Raw genomic sequence first — 22320 nt, forward strand, 5'->3', positions numbered from 1 at the left:
CAAAAATAAAAAGAGGACTATAATGATTTTTTAACAAACTATAGGGACTAAAGATGTAATTTAGTAAAGAATTTTTATTGGACCACCAAATAATATTTTTTGGGAATAAATTAAGATTTTGGAAAGTAGGGAAAACAACAAAGTTGAAGTACTTAACTTCCAGCTCACTTTTTACTTCTGACATACCTTTTCCTCTCCTTTCGCCACGTGTCTCAACGGACTTTGCTTCAAAATGGGTACAACCTCGGGAATGTACGACTTTTCCTGCTTGTAACTTGTGCTTCATAACTTGTACTTTCATTTAACCACTTTCGGAACCATGCATTTCCTTTCTCCAGCATTAAATTTGCTAATTATAGCCTCATTCTATTCACCGTTTCTTATTTACTAGGAAAGTACTGATACAATGTAATGAGATACATATTAATTTTAATATTTTATTTTATTTTTTATTTCAATCGATGTTATAGTATGATTTTATATGATTTTGAAAAAATAATAATATTTTTATTTTTGAATAAAATATAAATTTGAAGATATCATAAAAATTTGACAAAAATATATCAATATTAATATCAAGTTAACTATTTAAATTTATCATTTTTTGTGTAATTTTTTAATTCTATTTTGTCAATTATAATTTAAATATAATAATTAATTATTTTATTAGAAATCGATAATTATTCAAATTATATTTTAGTTGTTTTATATTTTAAAGTCATATATTTATTCTTTATTTGATTATGTTTATCTGCAGTTAGTTACACGAATTCAAACATGAGCTTTAATATGTTGTACTTATGCATAATTTATCTATAATATTGAATTTTTAGTAATATGAATCAATCTACGATACTACTTCATGCATAAAAAATTGTTTCTAAGAATTTTTGTCAAATGCTTTATAATATAGTATAGATTTACGGACTGTTTGACAGTTGTTAATAGTTTGGTTTAGAATGATTAAGTGGTCAGAATGATCAATAGACTCTTATAATATAGTGCAAAATGAAATATAATTGGTTGGAAATTGTTTACGATGAAATTAAGACGCTGAATGGTTAAGGGATAATTATAATACAAAATCATTCATAATGTTTTAAAATAATTAAGAAACAGACTTTTTTTGCCAAACAAAATTCACCTCTTAACGATTCAAAAACTGTCTTTTAGTGAAATTATTAATAGGTAAACAAACAACCCTTTATTTTTTTAAAAATTGAGAAAAATAATTATTCTTCTTTATTTATTATTTTTTAATTATGTAATGGATTTTAGAGAAACAATATAACACCAAATAAAAAATTTATTAGAAATTAACAAAAAAAGTTCTTTTTAGCAAGACAAATATACTGCAAAATAAAATATAATTGTTTTGTAATTATTTAAAACGAAATTAGAGTGCTGAATGGTTAAGAAAGACCTAAGATATAAAATCATTTAGAGGGTTTATCTCCATTAAGAGACAAAATATTTTTTGTCAAACAAAATTCACCTTTTAACGATTCAGAGATTACCTCTTAATGAAACTATTAAGAGGTAAACAAACAACCCCTTAGACTATTAGTGAATGTTTATATCATATGAAAGTTATTTGAATGTTTGTATATGTAGTGATAATTAGTACAACACATATGAACATGTTATTTGAATGTTCAATGTCGTGGTACATCTAAATCTAGTTGGTAGAAATATGAATATAAATTCACAACTTCATTATCTGCAATTTTGGTACAAAACTGTACCAACAGAAAAAAAAAAAAAGTTGATACCAAGTATTGTTGGCTGATACATGGTATAAAAAATTTTCTTTCAATTATAATTGATTGTTGCATAAAAAAGATGATAAAATGTATTATTATAAAATTGTAAATCTTGTAATTATATTACATTAATTTAATTTGATATATATATATATATATATATATATATATATATTACGTTATAAACCAAATTTATTAAAAGTCTTAAAAATAATTTTTAATGCACAAAGTACTATAAATTTATGCACAAAGTCTTAAATGTCTTAAAAACAACTCATAATGCATTAAATACTACTACTTTATGCATTCAGTTTTAAAATCTCTTAATCTAAAATTAAAATAACATATAGTACAAGTTAACAATGCACATTATTACATTTTATTTTCATGTTACCAAGATACTTTTGACTCCTTTCACTCATGTCTTCACTCTCTCATACATTTATGTTTTCTTCACATCCCCCAAGGTGATATTCAAACTGATATTCACTATGAGTTATTAAAAGTTCTTCCATTCAACCCATTCAATTGCTTTAGAACTCTGGCTCTCGATCTCTTGATTTTTTTGTTATTGGTGTAAATTGAACATATGTGTGGAGTCATTTAAATATGTTAGATTTTAAATATATTGGATTTGAAACTGTTATACAATTTTTTTCATCGATGGACTGTAATTGGAACCATAACTCTTATTTATTCAAATTGTATTAATATGTAAAGATCAAGTATAACTTATATCATCGTTAAATCTTTTCTAATAAAACCAATGAAACTTCAAAATCGTTAAAATTCACGGCTCCCACCGCATTGTGCGGGTACATAACTAGTATAAATTAATAAGTAAATACAAGGGTTGTGTCTGATTGGTTTAAACTTGAGCTTCAAAGGTCAAAAGTGCCTCAAGATCCATGTTCAAATCTAAGAAGGAATAAAAATCTTCTTGGAACCATGGAGGTTCAAGTACGGTAACTCTGAGTTACCTACAAAGCAGATGATCGTACTGATATTAATCAACTCGCATAAGTTAATAACAAAATGTCGACCGGTCAATATAATCCATTTTAAATAATAAAAAAGCTTACTTATTTTGTTTTTTTATAAATTAAATTGAAATATCTAATTATGAGTCTTACATGATTGATTTATGTCATTGTTTTCTTGAAAATTTTCCATAAATATTATAATTGAATCAATTATTTTAATAGTGACATTTAATTAAATATTTTTAATATAATAAAAGGAAAGAAAAAATACACTCCACATTGATGGGGTATTAAACATTCATTAAAATAGACATGGATGGTGTATATAAATTATAAATTATCTAAAATAATAATAATTATTATTATTATAAATTAAAATAATAAAATGGTAAAATGACGAGATGAGGAAAATATTAAAGAGTCGTTTTTATTTTTAATTAACGAATTCTGAAATTAAATAACCTTATTTGATTTTGAAATAAATTTGATAGGTCTAGTTGCAGGGGCGAAGGCCTATAGGGGCCTCTGGGGGCCAGGGCCATACGATTTTTTTTTTAATCTTTTAGGTAGGTAAAACTTAGTATACTATGTTAAAGATTTATTTTTTTCACTTCTTTTTAAGTACGGTCACCACATTTAAAAAGACATGTGTTCTATTACTGTCTAGGTGGATTTACAGGTACAACTATATAAATTCGGGCGCCATTAACCACAAAGGTGATGCCTGATTGGTTTGAGCTTGACTCCAAATGTCAAAAGTACCAGGAGGTCCCAGGTTCAAATCCAAGAAGGAATATAAATCCTCTTGTGGCCACGAATGTTCAAATGAGGTGACTCCGGGCTATCTACAAAGCAGGAAGTCAACCTGGGATTAATTGCTCGCATAGCGGGTTGGATATCCAGCTTAATAAAAAAAAAATCAGGTGCCATTGAGCCCCAAAATTTTGGAGGCCATATTCAAAAAACAATATGTAATATGCTAACAGACGATCATGTCGCAAAAACATACTTAAAATCGTTGGATTAAAATAGATAAACGGTTTAGATGAGTATATTGTTCTTTTTTCCCTTTGTGTTCTTTCTTGAACCACCCGTATATGTATGTATGTATGTATGTATGTATGTATGTATGTATGTATGTATGATTCGATCAAGGCAACGATCTAGCAAAGGTAAGCGAGTGTAAAGTGTGGACACCTTCTCTTCCACACGTGGACAATAAACATGTTTAACATTTATAGCATACAACTTTTTCAAAATTTCATACCCGTTTTAAGATAAAGTTTAGTGATAGCGTGTTGAAAGAATTTACAGAATAAAGTTTAGAAGCAGATGCATATCTGATTTCTTGTTATTTTTTACATAACTATACTGATATGGAATGTATGCTATTTCAATCTTTATTTGGAAGCTTAATATTTTAAAACATATAATATCTGAGATGTAGTTAATGGAACATACTGTGTTTTTACCAAAAAAAAGTTTGTAACCGACAACCCGAGCCAACCTATATCGTGTGAAAGATAAATCAGATACATGTAAGCCCGTTAAAGTATTTCCAACAAATTCTCTAAATGCAGATTTTGTACTTTTTTACTTTAACAGATTATATATATTGTTATCTAGACTTGGGATCATGTGAGACCAGCATGTTTTCGTGAGACCCGTGAGACCAGCATTTTACACTTGAAACTTCACAGCAAAATGCTGTGAATGTGACTTTTTAAAACCTTCACAGTGTTTTTGCTGTGAAGGTTCGACTTTTATTAACCTTCACAGTGTTTTTGCTGTGAAGTTTACGTGTAAAAATGTGGTCTCACGGGTCTCACGAAAACAGACTGGTCTCACGTAAACCCAACCCTTGTTATCTAAAATACAGAAACCAAAAAAGAAATTCGAGTTTAAGGAATTATATAAATTGGAATGTGAGGAAAGAGAAATAATATTTTTAGTATTCTCACCAATAAGATTTTATTATTATTATTTTATATAATATTTAAAGAAAATGTATTGAGATTATAAAATTATGGAATATTTTAATAAACAATTAACTTTAAATTAGGTCTGTAAACGAACCGAAGGAACACGAATGGAGGGTTGTTCGTGTTTGTTCTTTTAACTTAACCGAACAAATGAACAAACACGAACACTAAACGAACAAAATTGTTTGTGTTCATGTTCGTTCGTTTAAGAAATGGTTGTATTTGTGTTTGTGTTCATTCGTTACAATACTAAATGATCATGAACGAACGAACATAAACAAATGAACATAACAAACATGGACGGATAGACTTAAATGAACTAGAGTTCAAGCCATTTGTGAGGGGTGAATTACTTGAGTTTTTAACAGGTGATGACCAAATATATATATATATATATATATATATATATATAGGGATGTTATTCTACACCATTTGCCATTCCTACACTCTATACAACCCTCATCTCAACCATTCAATTTTTAATCAATTAATTGTTTCCTAATATAAATTATTAATCATAATTAATGAACTCTATTCATATTCCATAAATATTCAAATCATAATAAATGAACTCTATTCATATTCCATAAATATTCAAATCATAATAAATGAACTCCCATCATTTCTATAATTAATTGGGTTGCAAGGGTTGTACAAATGCACAAGGTTGTAAAAGAAATATATATATAGGTCCAGGGAGAATTGACTAGTTTGTGGTAATCGTGAGATTCAATCTCAACAACAAATCAATAGATAAATTAGGAAATGTATAATTTTGATAATTTTTAATTAAAATTTTAATACAAGGACATTTTAGGTATTTTTTATTTTCTCTCCTCTCTCCGTCCCCGTCTCCGTCTTTCGGCCTCCAATGATACCATATTATGATACTCAAGCACATATATGATGCATTGTGATATCACTGTGTTACATATTCGATCGACCACACAAACGACATCAGTGTGATATCCAATCACATATAAGATGTATTGTGATACTACTGTGGTATCACCGGAGGAGGGTGGCCGGGGGACGGAGAGATAAGAGAGGAGAGATGAGAGAAAATACCTAAAATGTTTTTGTATTAAAATTTTAATTAAAAATTACCAAAATTATAAATTTTCTAATCTATCTATTGATTTGTGTTTGAGATTGGATCTCACGGTTACCACAAACTAATTAATTCTCATTTAATTAGACATACATATATATATATATATATATATATATAATTAGTATTTAAATTTTAATGTATTATCATCAGTAAACGAGACATTTGTTTATATTAATTTCTTATCATCAGTTTGATTTAAAAAAAAACATACTGTAATTTTATAATTAGATTTTTTTTTAAATTATAGGTTTTTTTTTTAAATTATAAACTTGAAAAACCCCTCATAAGGGTGGTGTCTGATTGTTTGAACTTGGGCTTCAAAGGTTAAAAGCGTCTGTAGGTTTCATATTCAAATCAAATGAGAAATAAAAATCTTTTTGTGGCCACAGAAATTCAAATGCAATGATTCCAAATTACATGTAGAATGGATAATCGTCCTAAAATTAGTCGGCTTGCATAACAGGTTGGATATCCAGGTTAATAAATAAAAATCCTCCTAAAAATGAGAATAAAACAAAAATATATTAAATTTTATAAAATTTGACAATTTCATTCTGAAGTAAAAACCCTGGTGGAAGCCTCCCAATATATAACACGTCTTCTCCTCCATTGTGAGTTGGCCTCCTCTCCAAAAACCAGACCCTGTAAACACTCCATCACACATCAAGCTTTCTCTCTCTAAATATATATATATATATATATATATATACACACACACATATGAAACCCTTTATGATTCATGTGTCCTCGATACATGTTTAACGTGATTGAACCGATACGCTCCCTTTAATCAATCCATTCTCTCTCTAAAGTCAACATGCAGTTGATCTATCGATTCTATTTCTTTATATGAATAATTTCTTTCATTGTTCATCATAAAAGCTATTGACTTCTTTTTTCTACAAGAGTTTTTGAGGAAAAATGAAGAACAACGAAGAGCAATCTCGATCTCTGTTTGGTATTTCTCTCTCTGATCGTCCAAAATGGCAGCAATTTCTCATTTGTTCTTCTGGGTTTTTCTTTGGGTATCTCGTTAATGGTGTTTGTGAGGTAATTTTCTCAAAACCCCTTTTTGTGTTTTTGATTGAATTACGAGTATTTTTTGTAGCTGGTTTTGTGATGTGAGAATTTGGAAAACCCCCATTTTAGATTTAATTAGATATTTTGAGAATCGGGTTGTCTTCCAAAACCCATGTTTGATTTGCTTAATTATTCCAAGAACCGAGTGTTCTTCAAAACCCCATGATTGATTTGATGAGATATTTCCAGAATCGAGTGTTCTTCAAAACCCCATGTTTGATTTGATCAGATATTTCAAGAATCGAGTGTTCTTCAAACCCCCATGTTTGATCTGATGAGATATTTCAAGAATCGAGTGTTCTTCAAAAACCCATTATACGATTTTTCTAATTCCTTTTCAAGAATTGGGTTTTCTTTAAAACCCCATATTTGATTTCTCTGATGTTTCTCAAAAATTGGGTGTTCTTCAAAAACCCCATGTTTGATTGCTAAAACCAGCAAAACCCCAAGTGAATTAGACGATCAAACAAACACATAAGTTTATGGGTTCTTACTTTGGACTGTTGTTAATGGGGATTATGGTTTGCATGCAATACTTTATGCAATCTGCCTGCATAATTTTGGATCTTTTTAGGCTTTATTGACTATTTCTTTATCTTAATTATGTAATTTTATCTCTAATTGAAATTAAGATTAATATTTGATTAGTTTCGGTGAATCTTAAAAGGGGTCCTACAAAACGTATCGAAATAATTCTTATCTCAACTTGGTACCAAAGAATAATCCGTCCAAAGTTTGTTGCTTCCAATTTTCATGATGTCATCATTCTTTATTTGGATTTAAATTATTAAATTCATAATATCTCTGTTACTATTCTTGATCTGTTCTTGGGTCATCATGGTACATTTTGTTGTTAAACAATCAAATCAGGTGAAATATACAACTTTTACTGCTTTAACTACAAGTTGTCAATCAAGCTGACCAATTTTCTTTTAGCTGAATTGGGCTATTATTTAATGTTCAACCAGTTATTTGACTTTTTAATTGGTCAACTTGTTTGATCTTGAGTTTAAAATTAACAAGTCCCAAACTTGGTGCTTACAAAATTCTAATTCTACATTATTGTTAATCACTTGCATCTGGATTGAAGTTACAAAATATAGTATTTGACCATCAAAAGTCAAAATCTAGAACTGGCATTCTGTTTGGGGGTTATGCAGTATTAGTTTCCTTTTGTTTTTGTTGATTGATGCTAATAAGTATGCACATATTTGTTTCTTTTTCTCAGGAATATGTATATAATCGGCTTAAATTCAGGTGGGTTTTTGTTTTATGCATCAAATCTTGAATTTGAGCATTGTTTTTGCTTAAAAAATGTTGACTTTTTTTTTTTTGAATTTTTTGTAGTTATGGCTGGTATTTTACATTCATTCAAGGATGGGTTTACCTTGTTTTGATTTACTTGCAAGGGTTCACCACGAAGCAAATGGTGAATCCGTGGAAGACTTACGTGAAGCTCTCGGCTGTACTCATGGGTTCTCATGGACTCACCAAAGGGTCTTTGGCTTTCCTCAATTACCCTGCTCAACTCATGTTTAAATCCACCAAGGTAAAGTCTTGATTTCCTCCATGCTTAATTTGGTTGTACATTGCATCTTGATCTTCACTGTGCATTGTCTGGTTGTACATTGAATCTGGGATTATTAGTTCTTGATCTTGATTTCCACTTTGCATTGTTTGGATGTACATTGGATCATGAACTCGGGATTTTGATGCCCCCAGATTAGAGAACCGAAATTCTTGATGTCTTTATGCATTGTTTGGTTGTACATTATCACCCCAACATTGCATCCTGGATAATGAAGTTAGGATCTTGATTCCTCTATGCATTGTCGGGTTGTACATTGCATCCGGGATTATAACTTCCTGTTCTTGATTTCCATTGTGCATTATTTTGTTGTACTGTGCCATCCCAAAAATGGCATTATTTTGTTGTACTGTACCATCCCAAAAATGGCATTATTTGGTTGTACGGTGCCACCCCAAACATTTTCTTGGATTAAGAAGTCTGAATCTTGATCACAATATGTCATCGGTTGGTGAATTATTGTACCTTTATGTGTCAGGTGCTTCCTGTGATGGTCATGGGAGCATTTATTCCTGGTTTAAGACGAAAATATCCTCCTCATGAATACGTCTCTGCACTACTTCTGGTAGCGGGTCTAATTCTATTCACACTGGCGGATGCAAACACTTCGCCAAATTTCAGCATTATTGGTGTCGTTATGGTTTCTGGTGCTCTGATCATGGATTCATTCCTTGGGAACTTTCAAGAAGCTATCTTCACCATGAATCCCGATACAACGCAGGTTCGATTCACATGTGAATTGTTCCGTTTCGTGTCTTCAGGGGTGTGACTAAAGCGAATTTGTCGAAAAGAAGTCTGACTTTTTGACCTTTTTTTTTCTGGAAATGTTGTGCAGATGGAGATGCTGTTTTGCTCAACTGTTGTGGGTTTGCCCTTTTTGATTCCTCCAATGCTTTTGACAGGGGAATTATTCAAAGCTTGGAGTTCTTGTTCTCAGGTGAAGTTCTCTCTTTGTTTAATTCTGTTTTCTTGGTTGACTTTTGAAGTCAAACTTGGTGATTTGCTTGTCTGAAATTGATGTGGATTTTGTTACAGAATCGGCTTTGTTTTTTAGCTGGAGAAATCTTGAAAATTTTGATATTATTTTTGTCGAATTTGACCTTGCAACCTTGTTGATTTGACTCTAAAAGTCAAAACCGGACCTTTTGATCGATGAGATTGATTTTGTTTCGTGGGTGCAGCATCCTTATGTCTATGGTGTATTGGTGTTTGAAGCAATGGCAACGTTTATCGGTCAAGTCTCGGTCCTTTCGCTCATTGCCATATTTGGAGCCGCGACCACCGCCATGGTATGCTTTCTTTTTTCCAAATCCTCATCTTAGCTTCGAATCTTGACTTTCACTACAACAAGATCGGCTTTTACAGAACGTCAGATATTACTGAATGTTCTAATAAACTGTTTTTGTTAACATCCATCCGTCACCACCATATTCCAGACATAATTATGAAACTAAGATAAGGTCTGTATACATCTTATCCTTTCAAATCCCACCTTTGGGTGGGATTCTGTACAGGGTTTGGTTTGGTTTGGTTTGGTTTATACTGAACTTGTACTGATACGGAATGACGTTGATAGATAACAACGGCGAGAAAGGCGGTGACTTTGTTGCTATCGTACTTGATCTTCACAAAACCGTTAACGGAGCAACATGGGACCGGTTTGATTCTGATATCGATGGGGATCGTGTTGAAGATGATCCCGGAGAACAAACCGGCTCCACGAGTGGTTCCGAAGGTCGAAAACCGAAGGAATGAAGAGGAAGAAGAAAGAAGAAGTTTGGTGTAAAAGATTTGATTGGAAGTAGGAGAATTTATTGGAGATGGTTTGTGGGCATAAACAAATGATAATTACAAAGTCCACAACAATAATTATATTTGATTATTTTTGTTTAATTTCATTGTTTTTATAAATCTTTAAATTAAAAAAAATGTATATATAAACACAAGAAATGTATTTGAAATGATGAGGTGGCAAAAAAAAATTCATTTGGATTTGTATAATTTTAGAAAAAAATTATATTAATTTGTGGTTTTAAATAATAATTACATGTAATGTGAATAAAAAAATAAAATTGACATTTTCCTAATTAATTAATAAATTTTTATAAAATATAATTAATAATTAAATTAAATATTTTATTGAAATTATTTATCATTATTTATGAAATAAAATAAATTTAAATTAGTTTTTTATGAAACTTATATAAATATTTATTAATTAATATGTATTAATAAGGGTTATAATTGAAAAAAAAAAACGCTACTTCAAATAGCATTTAAATAAGCTATTTTATGTTTACCAAACATATAGTTGACATTGAAGAGAGAGAGAGAGAGATGTTATTGTAATTGTTTTCACTAATTAGGAGGGTGTTTGCATAATATAGCGAGATACATTTCAATTTTAATGTGTCATTTTATTTTGTTATCTTTATCGATATAATACGGTTTTTAGTGGTTTTGAGAAAAACGATAATGTTTTTATTTTTGAATAAAATCTAAATTTAAAGATATCATAAAAATTTTAAAAAAATATATATATCGATATTAGGGGACAAGGGGTGTTTGAGATTGCTTATAAAAACAACTTATTGACTTATTTTGGTGTGACACCAGTAATAAGTATTTTTGAGTGTTTGGATAAACAACTTATACCGGTTACCAAACCGGTAATAAGAAGTTTTTGAAGAAGTTAAACCCTTCTGACTTATAATAAGTTGATAAGTGTTTTTGTAGAAAAGTATAGGTTGTTTCAAATAAGCAATCTCAAGCACCTCCTTAGTATCAAATTTACTATTTGATGTTCTGATTTTTTTTGTATAATTTCTTTGCTTTAATATTTTATTTATAATTTAATTTAGAATTAATAACGAAGTAATTTATTTATCGTTTGATAATATAATTTTTATAAAGATAATAATTAAGTATTTTGTTATAACTAATGATTATCCTAATTATATTTTTGATTTTTTATATTTAAAATGAGATGTTTCTCCCGTATTTGATTATGTTTATCTATAGTTAGTTACACAATTTCAAAATTGAAGCTTTAATAAGTTGTACTTACGCACAATTTACTTGTGATTTTGAATTTTAAGTAATATGCATCAATAAACAGTACTTTATGCATAAAAAATGTTTTTTAAGAGTTTTTGTCAAATGTTTTATAATATAATATATATATGGTTGAATGTGTTTTAACTTTTTTAAAATGTTATTACAATGATGAAATTTATATAATATTTCAATAATACGATACATGTGAAAAAGAATGTAATTATTTATAAAGATTTTGATTTTAATACTTTGTTTTTTAAAAATTTATCGTCATAACTAAAGGATTTTAAATCAATACATTCGTAATTCATAACATATGAAAGCTTTTATAAACTAGTGATTTTAAATCAATACATTCGTAATTCATGATTTGATCTGAATCTGACATAAAAAGGTCAAAGGTGGACCCACATGAAATGATACGGTGGCATAGCCCACTGTCTTCAGGAAATAAGATTTTGTTTCTGAAGGGTCCAACTGTATTGTTCTGTTGGCTGTCATCATATAGTTTTTAAGTCGCATGGTTGTCAGACTCGTTGCTTTTTAGCTTCTTTCGATGTCTTTTTATATACCTCTCGTGTTTATAAAATAAGGTGCTCCAGTAAGATATTTTCAAAATAGTAACATGTACTACACTTAATGCACTGAGTACAACTCCGAACCAGCCTAATACATCCGAACCCCGAAAAATTTAATACGAAACACTAGAATCAGCGACCCTTTCGGTTTCAATAATTCAATGAGTATCTCAAAAAATCATCATTCAAGAAAGTCAAAATAGTAAAGTCATCACGACTTGAGTCGTTTCCGATATGGTAGTTAGAAATAAGGCGAAAAGTCGGTATGAAAAGGTGTGTTTTAATTAGTTGCCTTCGCTTAAGGCTAACTGTAACGCGTGTTCTGCTTCTTTTAGGAACCGTCGAGTGAGTTGCTTTTGACCTCGTCTGTATACTATGCTTGACCATTTGTTTCGACCGAGTTCTTGCTTCTTAGATGCTTCATCGGCGCCATTGCTTCAATAAGAAAAATTCAAAAAAGGGAAAAAAAAAGATTGATGTTAGAGATGCAAAAGAGGTTTTTTGGATCAAATCGTAAAAAGGGCAAAATGCATCAAAATATAACGAAATTTGACTTGTTCCTATTTTTTGTGTTAACAAAGAATTGCTTTTCTCAATCAATGTGAACAGAGTCGAGATTTCCTATTTTTGTACCTATTTTGATCGTTAATCTACTGATTTTGCAACATCTGATGACGTGAAATGTCAAGTTTATCGCCATTTTTGCCATAAACCCGTCATAAACGCGTATCCCTATTGCCAAATGTTACAAGATCAACAGGCTACAGGTCACAACTCGCAATGACTACAAAATAGAAAATTTTGGAACTTTTGGGGGAAAAATGATTCATTTCACTAAATAGGAACCGAACCAAACCAAACTTTGTTGTATTTGGATGAGTTTTCTCATCCTAAAAACATGAGAGACGCGAAGAAATCTTCTGTTCCATGAAAATTGCAACGATTGACTCGACATGTAGCTTTTAAAGTGTGTTCTGAGTATTTGTTAAATGTCTAAAATACCCTTCAATAATAACAGAACAAATAGATGGAATTTGTAAATCAAAATTTCAGTTATAACCTTTTGGCATCTTCTGGTGTTTTGTAGGAATAGACCTTCTGAAGCAGTTCAGTGTCAGAATCTTCTGTTCCAGAGCCCTCTTCAAGATCCATCATCCTTTAAAACCACAATCAATTTTGATTTGTTGTAAGCCGAGACCGAAATAAGGGACGAATCTTGGGGTAATACAGGTTTAAGTCATGAGAGGGTTATTTAAGAGAATACCCTTCTGACAGATTTCTTTTAAATGTATGACCTTCTGACGGATTTAAGAACGACTCTGCCTAACAAAAGAACAAGAATGCCTCAAAATCTATCAGAAGGTTATGCATTTAAAAGAAATATGTCAGAAGGTTATTCTCCTGAATAACTTGTCACAAGAATGGTCTTTGTGCAAATTGCAACAGAAAGACTGCACACAGACTTCCTAGCAAAATTGAGGATCCTTGGTGTATCAGGGTCGCCACTTCATGATCCAAATACTCATGGCACAAACCAAACCGGACCAAACTAAACGAGCCCAGTATATCCCACCTGAATGTAGGGTTTGGGAGTGGGACGTGCACAGATCTGACATCTACCCTAGAGAGTAAAACAGTTGTTTTCTATGACGTACTCATGGGCCATGGCATAGAACACCGCCAGGGTCTTCAAGAAAACCACCATTGTACTCTTTCATGATAGAGGTCAGGTCTGCATACATCCCACCGACCAGAGACCCCACCTCTAGGTGGAACATACTGAGCTTGTTTGGTTTTATGGCATACAACACCATAGTGGGATATGGTAACGTGTATAAGAAATATTGGTAGTTGGATAATTATCCAAGGAGAATACCTTGTGCTAAGAAGATCAACGAGCAATTGTAGGGCGCCGGAATCTCCACACACTTCCCAAATTGCTGCACGGACTTCTGTATCCGATGGTTGCCTCTGCCCTTCAGAACCAACAAGCTTTAAGAACAAACATAAGTTACTCAATAATCACAAACATGATATGGTTGTATATGTGGAACAAGACAAAACATCATGGTTTGCAACTTCGGACTGATCAAAGGCAAAAACCATATTCTAATCATTGTGGTTTTATAATTTATCACTTGTGGTATTCTTGAACTCCCATATTGGTTACATATAGACCAACAAACCTATATATATAGGGTTGGGTTCCGGTGAAAATAAGAGTGATGGTGAGAATACTTCTAAGCCATTGGATGAGTTGATTTTTTGATCTAATGGCTAAAACAACCGTAGACCTTCAATTGATTTTTGACCAAAAACACGAACCTTCAACTACATTAATCTACCCTCATCAACCTCCCTTCAATCACTTTCACATGCATGAATTTGTTACAGTTTCAGTCATGTGACAAAAATAGGTTAATGAAGGTAGTTGAAGGTAATTGTCGGTAGATGAAAGTTTTTTTCTCAAGTTCTCACCATAACTTTTATTCTTACACGATCCCAAGTGTATATATGTATATGTATATATATATATATATATATATATATATATATAGGGGCAGGTTCAAATGAGAACCATAAATATCTTGAAAAGCATAAATATTTTGAGAACGGCGAACAATCTATTTTTCATGTATCATTCATGATGAATAACCTTGAATAATCACGAATATTATTCATTGTGAATATGATGCAGTTTTTATCATGAACATTAACTAATTTTATCATGAATATCATGTATTTTCATTATTAATAATTTCCGTCATGAATATCTATTACGACATTCATCATGAAGAATTCTCATTCTTTAGGTTTATTCAAAGGAGTTCCAAATATCCTAACATTCATGAAACTTGGTATTATCAAAGTAAAGGGGTGATAGGAGTGTACCTCTTCGAGCAAAGACGAAACCCGATAAATCTCATTCTCCCGCATGGATATAGTCCTCAAGCAACTTAAGAACTCTTCAGGAAAAATAAGCTTGTTCAAGTAAGATGGCGTCTTGCGTTGACCACTCCAACTATAATTAGGCACTTCAATCTCTTTGCATTTATCATTGGTTTCTTTTTTATTCGAGAAGAACCCACGATCAAGCAAACTTTTAGATAAAAGACACCTCATTTCAGCTTTCTGTCGATTAAACGACGGAGCACGATAAGTTAAACCGTTACAAAGGTGTTTAGTGTCTTCTTCATTCATACAAAGAAACCTTAAATCTACAACTCCCCCCGTCTCATGAAAATTATATCATTTGACTAGGGCACAATCTATAAAATGCCCTTGAAGACCGAGTAGGGCATTTTATGAACCAAAATAAGTAGCATCTTCACGAAACAACTGCTTTACTTCTTGGGGTAGAGGACAGGTCTGCATACATCCCACCCCGCAAAACCCCACCCCGGGGTGGGATATATTGAGATCATTTAGTTCAAAATTTGCCGAAGATATGCAAACATCTCATGTGGCATCCCGAAAAATGGAAGTTGAATTAGTTTTCACAAAACAAAGAGAGCATAAAGGATGTTTTGCAACCACAAAGGTGGTGCCTGATTGGTTTGAGTTTGGCTCCAAAGGTCAAAAGTGTCTGGAGGTCCCAGGTTCAAAWCCAAKGAGGAAYAAAAATCCTCTTGTGGCCACGGAGGTTCAAATGCGGTGACTCCGGGATACCTGCTTTGCAGGTGGTCGCCCTGGGATTAGTCGGCTCGCATAGCGGGTTGGACATCCAGGTTAATAAGAAAAAGGATGTTTTGCCAACTCATATAGCGGTATCAGAGTCTTAGGCCTCCTAGGAGGTCAGGGGTTCAAACCTCACCAAAGGTGAGGAGGGTGTATGAGTTTATTTGTTGCATTTGACGTATATAAATATTATAAACTTAAGAAAAATGTATCGATCAAATATTGATAAAAATTCATAATGCCATATAGAGGAGTAATGGTGCCGACTTGTGCTTCAAGAAGTTGTAGTTTGGTTTCAGAAAATGGTACATCCTTGATAGCTTCGGCTGGATAGTGAACCTGTGAAAATGGCATTCGCTTTAATGACAACAAAATGCAAGTAGTGGAGTTGAAAAAATGGTAAGCAGAAAAAGATTACCATGATATAATCATTAGGATTATTATCAATGACAAATCCATATAGGTAAAGAAGCTCCTGCAATCAAAATACCGACAATGGCATATATATCATAAACGGGAGGAAAAGTGAAGTGTACGCGTTCATCGTTATGTGCGTTTGAACAAATGTATAATTTGCATGGAAACAACCGCTTTACTGTTTGGGGGTGGAGGCCAGGTATGCGTACATCCACCCTCTGCAAACCCATTTGGATGGGATATATATTGGGCCCGTTTGATTTGGTTTATATGTTTTGCATGGAGCAAAAACATGAACTCCCAGAAAAAAAATCTTCAGGAAGTCGAAGATCATGATGATGGAGATTGTTGTACCTCGTTTCCTTTGTTGCCGTAGCTAATGGATATCTCTTCCCCAATCTGATGATGAGCTTCTTCGACTAATTATTGCCAACGGCAAAAAAGGTCAATCAATATTTGGAAGTCTATGGATCATTCTAGAGAACCAAATATTTCTTTAGACCCATGAATATTGCAGCATTTTTCTTTTCAGAGTGTCCTACAAATTACTCCCACGGTCCCAAAATAAGTGTTCCCAATAAAAAAAATGCACACGGTTTTAGAAATGTGTAATTATTACACTTTTTAATTAAATAAATGACAATTTTACCCTATAATAAAGAGGAAGTATTGAGTTTATCCATTTCATAATTAAGGGTAGGATTGGAAAGTAAACACTTATTTTTGAAAGTGGACACTTATTTTGAGACAAACTAAAATAGAAATGTTGACACTTATTTTGAGACACTTGACAGATAGTCAAAGATTATACTCGAACTATGTGTTAAGTCAAGCGTTGCAATTTTCATGGAACAGTAAGAAGTTTGAGGATACCAATTTAGGGATAGAAGAGTACCAGAAAGAAGATACATGGACAAAGGAACACTGGTTGCTGATCCTGTTCCATCAACTTCCCATGTTGCTGCAGCCTTTAAATCTGAAAAAGAATATATTCACTTATGAATATTCATCTTAGACCCCGTTTCTCAATTTTTAGATCCACCATATTCCCTCAATATAATAAAAAATTAGAAGATATATATATATATATATACACACACACACACATCTATATATAGGGTCAGGTTCAGGGGAAAACAACAAAAAATTGAGGAACACTCTATTGTATGGTATGCACCTGTGCATAAAAGTAATTCATCCGGTATGCACATGTGCATAAAATGCACACTTGCATACAAACAAGAAATATTTTCAATTGCTTTTATGCACATGGGCATTACCGTCCAGATGAACGATTATTAGGGAGTTCCTAAGTCTCCCTTTTTTTTGTGGTTTTCCCAAGAACCTGAGTGTGTGTGTGTATTTGCATGGATACTATAAGGTCCTAAAAACTTGCCTAACTTCATTTTCTTTTACTCAAATTGTAGATAAAAATCCTTTATTGATGTCTTGTTAAATTTTATGGAGCCTCTCAAGCTAGGTCTACGTACATCCTACCCCCGAAACCCTACTATTGTGTGGGATATACTAGGCTCGTTTGGTGATTATATATTCGAATAGAAGTGCGTAAGAAGAAGAAATTCCAATGGCAAATAAAATGGAGTACCATGGTTGCAAAAATCAATGCCGGGGACAAGACCCTCAACCCAAACGGTCTCTCCTTGTATGGAAGAAGAATCGACGCCAACAACTTGACTTTCAACCTCATGTTCTGAAAAATGGAGAAAGGAGTGCAATATATTGGAATGAAGTAGAACATATTATTTCAATGCAAAGCATAAGCCGGAAAATAATCCGACTTTTTTCTTGTTATCAAAGTCATAAATTTTGAAGGAAATAAAAAAGAAAACCTCACTTTTGCCATCATCACCATTACCCAACTTGGAATTGGATGCATGATTCTGTTGCTCATCTTGAACTTGGGGAAATACAGAAGAGCGAGGAAGTGGTATACTCAAAGCACGGGTCCAAAATATTGAATTAGCCCTACAAAAATCATTCGTGTTGAATTAAGATCATACTCCCTTCGTCCCAAAAATAAATGTCCACAATGAAGAAGGCACACAGTTTTAGAAATGTGTAATTATTACACTTTTTAATCAACCAAATGACAATTTTACTCTTAATAATAGAGGAAGTAATGAATTTCTCCATCTCATAATCAAGGTCAGAATCGGTAAAGTAGGTGCTTACCTTTGAAAATGGACACTTTTTTTGAGACAAACTAAAATAATGAATGGACACTTTTTTTTAGACAAACTAAAATAGAAATGTAGACACTTATTTTGGAACGAAGGGGGTAGCTTATAGAGAAAGATGCATACCAAAGGAAGTTACTGAAACAAACTTCACTGCAAAACAGAAAAACTGACAATTGCTATCAGTAAATGAATAAGATCACAGTTAAGTATTCATAAGATTAGAGAAGAGAAGCATGTTTATATAAAGCAAATATTATTGAAGGATCAAAGTCAGATATACCTTTCTAAGTCACCATCAAGAATCAAAAGCTTCTTCACCAACCTTTTCACTTTGGCATCGTACAAGGACTGCAAATTCTTCTTCTGTAACATAAACCCGTTGACGTCACATAAGCTGTGTAGTAAATTGACAAATTTTAAGTAACCAAAAAGTATCAAAGATACCTGCTTTAAAAGAACTTAAAGAACAAAGATGATTATACCCAACAACTTAAAATTTTAGAATAATAGTGGGAGTGGTGCAGGTTCAAATGAGAAATGTACATATTTTGAGAGCTTAGGAACCAACAACTCATGCTTTATTCATGATGAATGCCCTGATAGATATTCATCATGAAAACTATTCATTATGAAGATACATGATGTTAATGATTATTCAAGGTTATTCATCATGAATAATACATGCAATAGTTGGTTCGTAGGTTCTCAAAATATTTATGATTCTTATTTTATAACATTATTACAAGCAAATTATATGAAATCCTGTGAAATACCAACTAACCCCACGGGATTTCTAAATCCAATGTTTGTGGGATTTCAATTCCGGACATTGCTTTAGACCAAACGCAGGATTGGAATGGAATCCAATTCCAAATCCTGGAAACCAGATGGGGCTGTAAGGGTTTTCAGGAAAGACCATCTTTAGATGAACATTCCTGTTCTAACTATATCCTAACAAACGTTTATGTTTCGGAAAAGAAAATGTTATTATCCAAATCCATATTAAATTGATTTTGTCTCTGGTTGATCTTGAATCATTGAAAATTATAGAAAGGCTGAACCTTTTTTCTTATTTATTTCTCGGGCTTACTACACATTATTCATACTAAATACAAAGAGAGTAAAACCACACCTGCAATTCCGTTGCCTTAAACAACGTGGTTCCTCTTAGCTCCAAAAGCTCATCGTTAGAGAACCAAAGTGGATTTCCAAAAGTAGTTGGAAGTACATCAAGGTACCTACCAATTCCATTTTCACTTCAATATATCAAAAAACAAAAAAAAGAAGAAATGAAATAAAATAAAATAGCATAAATCGAAGTTTATATATGTACGGTTTCCATGAAGAATTCTTCCTCAAAGACTCCAAAGTAAGAAACAAAATTATCAAGAATCTGTCATCCACTTCCCCTTCCTCAAACATCGCTGAGCAAACAGGTCCAAGTATAGGATCTTGCAAAACCCTCATCGGAGTTATAGCCAAATTAAGAGGAACCACCAATAAAACCCCTGAAAATAATTTCCATATGATGAACTATTAATAAGAATCCTTCTACCTCACCACCCACACCCTTGAAAAAGAAGAGCTCGTATAAAAATTACACAAATCCAAGTGAGAAAACTGCACACAATTGAGCAGAGAGAAACATTTTGAAAGCTCGTCTAATACTAACATTTGTATCTTTCAAAGTTAGTCTACCTAGTTGTAAAATGACACTTTGGTATAACCAACTAACCAGTAAATCCCACCTGGGTATGGAATGCATAATATCAGCCACTCTGGCCCCAACAAACAAGTCTTTTTTGTTTTACTTTATAGATTCAAACCTAGTACTTTCCAATTTCAAATTGGACATTGGTTACTTCTTGATTTCCAACTTCCAAGACATCTCTATTCTATTAATTTATAAAACCAAACCAGACCGGACCAAACAGACCCAGTAAGTCCACTTGAAAGTAGGGTCTTGGAGGGTTGAGATGTATGCAGACTTAACCTCTACCACAAAAAGTAAAGTGGTTGTTTCGGTGAAGATCCTTGGCTTGTGTAAGAGTATGAGCAAACAGGTAGGACTGTAGCAGGAATAAAGACTAGCATATGGTGAATGTAGCAGGAGAGAAATAAGTAAACAAAAAAAGTACCCAATTATGTACAATGGGCACATACAAAAAGTAAGGTAAGCGATGAAGAAGTAAGACAAAAACACATCCCGAACCTAAACTTCAACCCTCTACCCCTTCCCAACTTACCCATCTTCCTTTTGCACAACTAGAATAGTTATCGGACCCTGAACCAAGTATGGGACCTTAAACCTCTATCTCCAAGTACTATCAGAGATCAAGTCCTCGGAAATATCTAAGAACGCCATGTCAAACCTTAATTTCTCATCTCACGTCCTCCTCGGCCTTCCCCTCCTCACCCCCTCTGTTGTCCCCCTTTCTACTCTCCTCATTGGTGCCGTCATCGATCTCCTACGAACGTGTTCAAACCAACACAATCTTCCCTCTCTCACTTTAACCAGTATTGGGGCAAATCCCAACTCTGCCAGAAAAACCTCATTCAGAATTTTGTGTGACATGGTCCGAACCTATTACTTATAGGTGAATGTGTTTATGAGAGCTTTCTACTCACATAAGCGATTCTTGTCAACTGTGAAACTGAAAAACAAATTACCAACTCCAAAAGTCGAATGTGGACATTATGGAACAAAGGCAGAATATATGCTAAAATTGCTTCGTTTTAGAAGGAGATATCGGTCTAGATAACAATTTTGATAGAAATCAAAAGGTAATGATTCAAAATGTTATTGACACCATCAACGTGTACCTCCTATTGGACCAGGAATGCTCGATTTTTTACTAAACCATAATAATCAAAAGGTTTTGACAATTAAAAAAAATGGTAGAATCAATAGATTCCAACATTTTTGGAAGATCACCTTGCTAGGATCAATAATTACACACACAATAACTACTGCGGGAATGACAAATTAAACATGATTGGCTCTCTACCCCTTGGGGTATAGAAAGATCTGCCTACATCCGATCCCTCCTAGACCCTACTTTCAAGTGTGATATACCAGCTACATTTGGTTTGCTTACAGATCAAACATGATTCAACAATTTCTGCGTTCTCATAAGAATCCTTATGACACTTATCGATAAAGAAAACAAGTGATCGACTTTCTCAACAACTTTTTTCCAAGATCACTCATCCTCACAAAAGGGTATTCTTCTTTTTTCACAATTTCACAAGGATGATTGTTTTTTGTAGTGAAAACCCAACTCAATCAACCCAATAAAAAACTTGTTACAGGCATGAATACTCTTGTTTCTATAACATATTGCAATCTCATAACCCATTTTCAACTTCATTTCAAACATCCATACCCTAATTTCTCTAACAAAACAAACACATTTAACTTGTTTAAATTGCAATAGTTCTTTCCAGTCTCCTCACATAAATTCAGTATGAACATAACTTACAATTTAATGAATAGAAATCGAAATTATTACCATCAGTGGCACCATCAGATGAAAATAAACCAAACCCTTTGTTCGAATCGCTGTAATTGATGTTACAACCGCGAAGTTCCCCTCCATTCAACTGAAGAAATTTGAATAAAAGTATCAAATAAGCAAAAATTATTATATAAAAATATGTTAATAAATCAATAAAATATGATATTTAGAGTGTTGATTGGGGTTTACCTTTAACCATTCAAGAAAATGTTGGAGCTTGAGTTCTTCAGAGCTTCCCATGGCTGCGAATTATACTCATTTTTCTTCTCGTGGGGTTTGGCTTTTTCAGTTTCTTTTTTCCATTCGTAAATGAAGCCCTTGTACTTTTCTTTAATGACACTATCAGTCCTTGCTTTTTTGG

General features: G+C 32.6%; 2 protein-coding genes across 2 annotated transcripts; one reads left to right on the top strand and one right to left on the bottom strand.

Moving 5' to 3' along the window:
- Positions 1–6460: 6460 nt before the first annotated feature.
- LOC112526992 (UDP-galactose/UDP-glucose transporter 4-like) lies at positions 6461–10470 on the top strand. Its single transcript, XM_025137455.1, has 7 exons — positions 6461–6892; positions 8151–8179; positions 8270–8471; positions 8989–9231; positions 9346–9447; positions 9692–9799; positions 10087–10470. The coding sequence occupies exons 1-7, from the start codon at positions 6764–6766 to the stop codon at positions 10294–10296; spliced, it is 1023 nt and encodes a 340-aa protein (XP_024993223.1). The 5' UTR covers positions 6461–6763; the 3' UTR covers positions 10297–10470.
- Positions 10471–12147: 1677 nt separating this feature from the next.
- On the bottom strand, positions 12148–22057 carry LOC112527029. Its single transcript, XM_025137507.1, is given in 15 exon segments — positions 12148–12580; positions 13206–13301; positions 14022–14137; positions 15038–15277; positions 16091–16171; positions 16173–16298; positions 16595–16659; positions 17136–17216; positions 17847–17951; positions 18096–18226; positions 18565–18591; positions 18722–18804; positions 19574–19679; positions 19775–19949; positions 21954–22057. Coding segments are annotated over 14 exon segments (1542 nt in total). The 5' UTR covers positions 19909–19949; positions 21954–22057; the 3' UTR covers positions 12148–12429.
- Positions 22058–22320: the final 263 nt, after the last annotated feature.

This window comes from Cynara cardunculus (genome assembly GCF_001531365.2).
Source record: "Cynara cardunculus var. scolymus isolate 2C chromosome LG 14, CcrdV1, whole genome shotgun sequence".
NCBI lineage: Eukaryota > Viridiplantae > Streptophyta > Magnoliopsida > Asterales > Asteraceae > Cynara > Cynara cardunculus.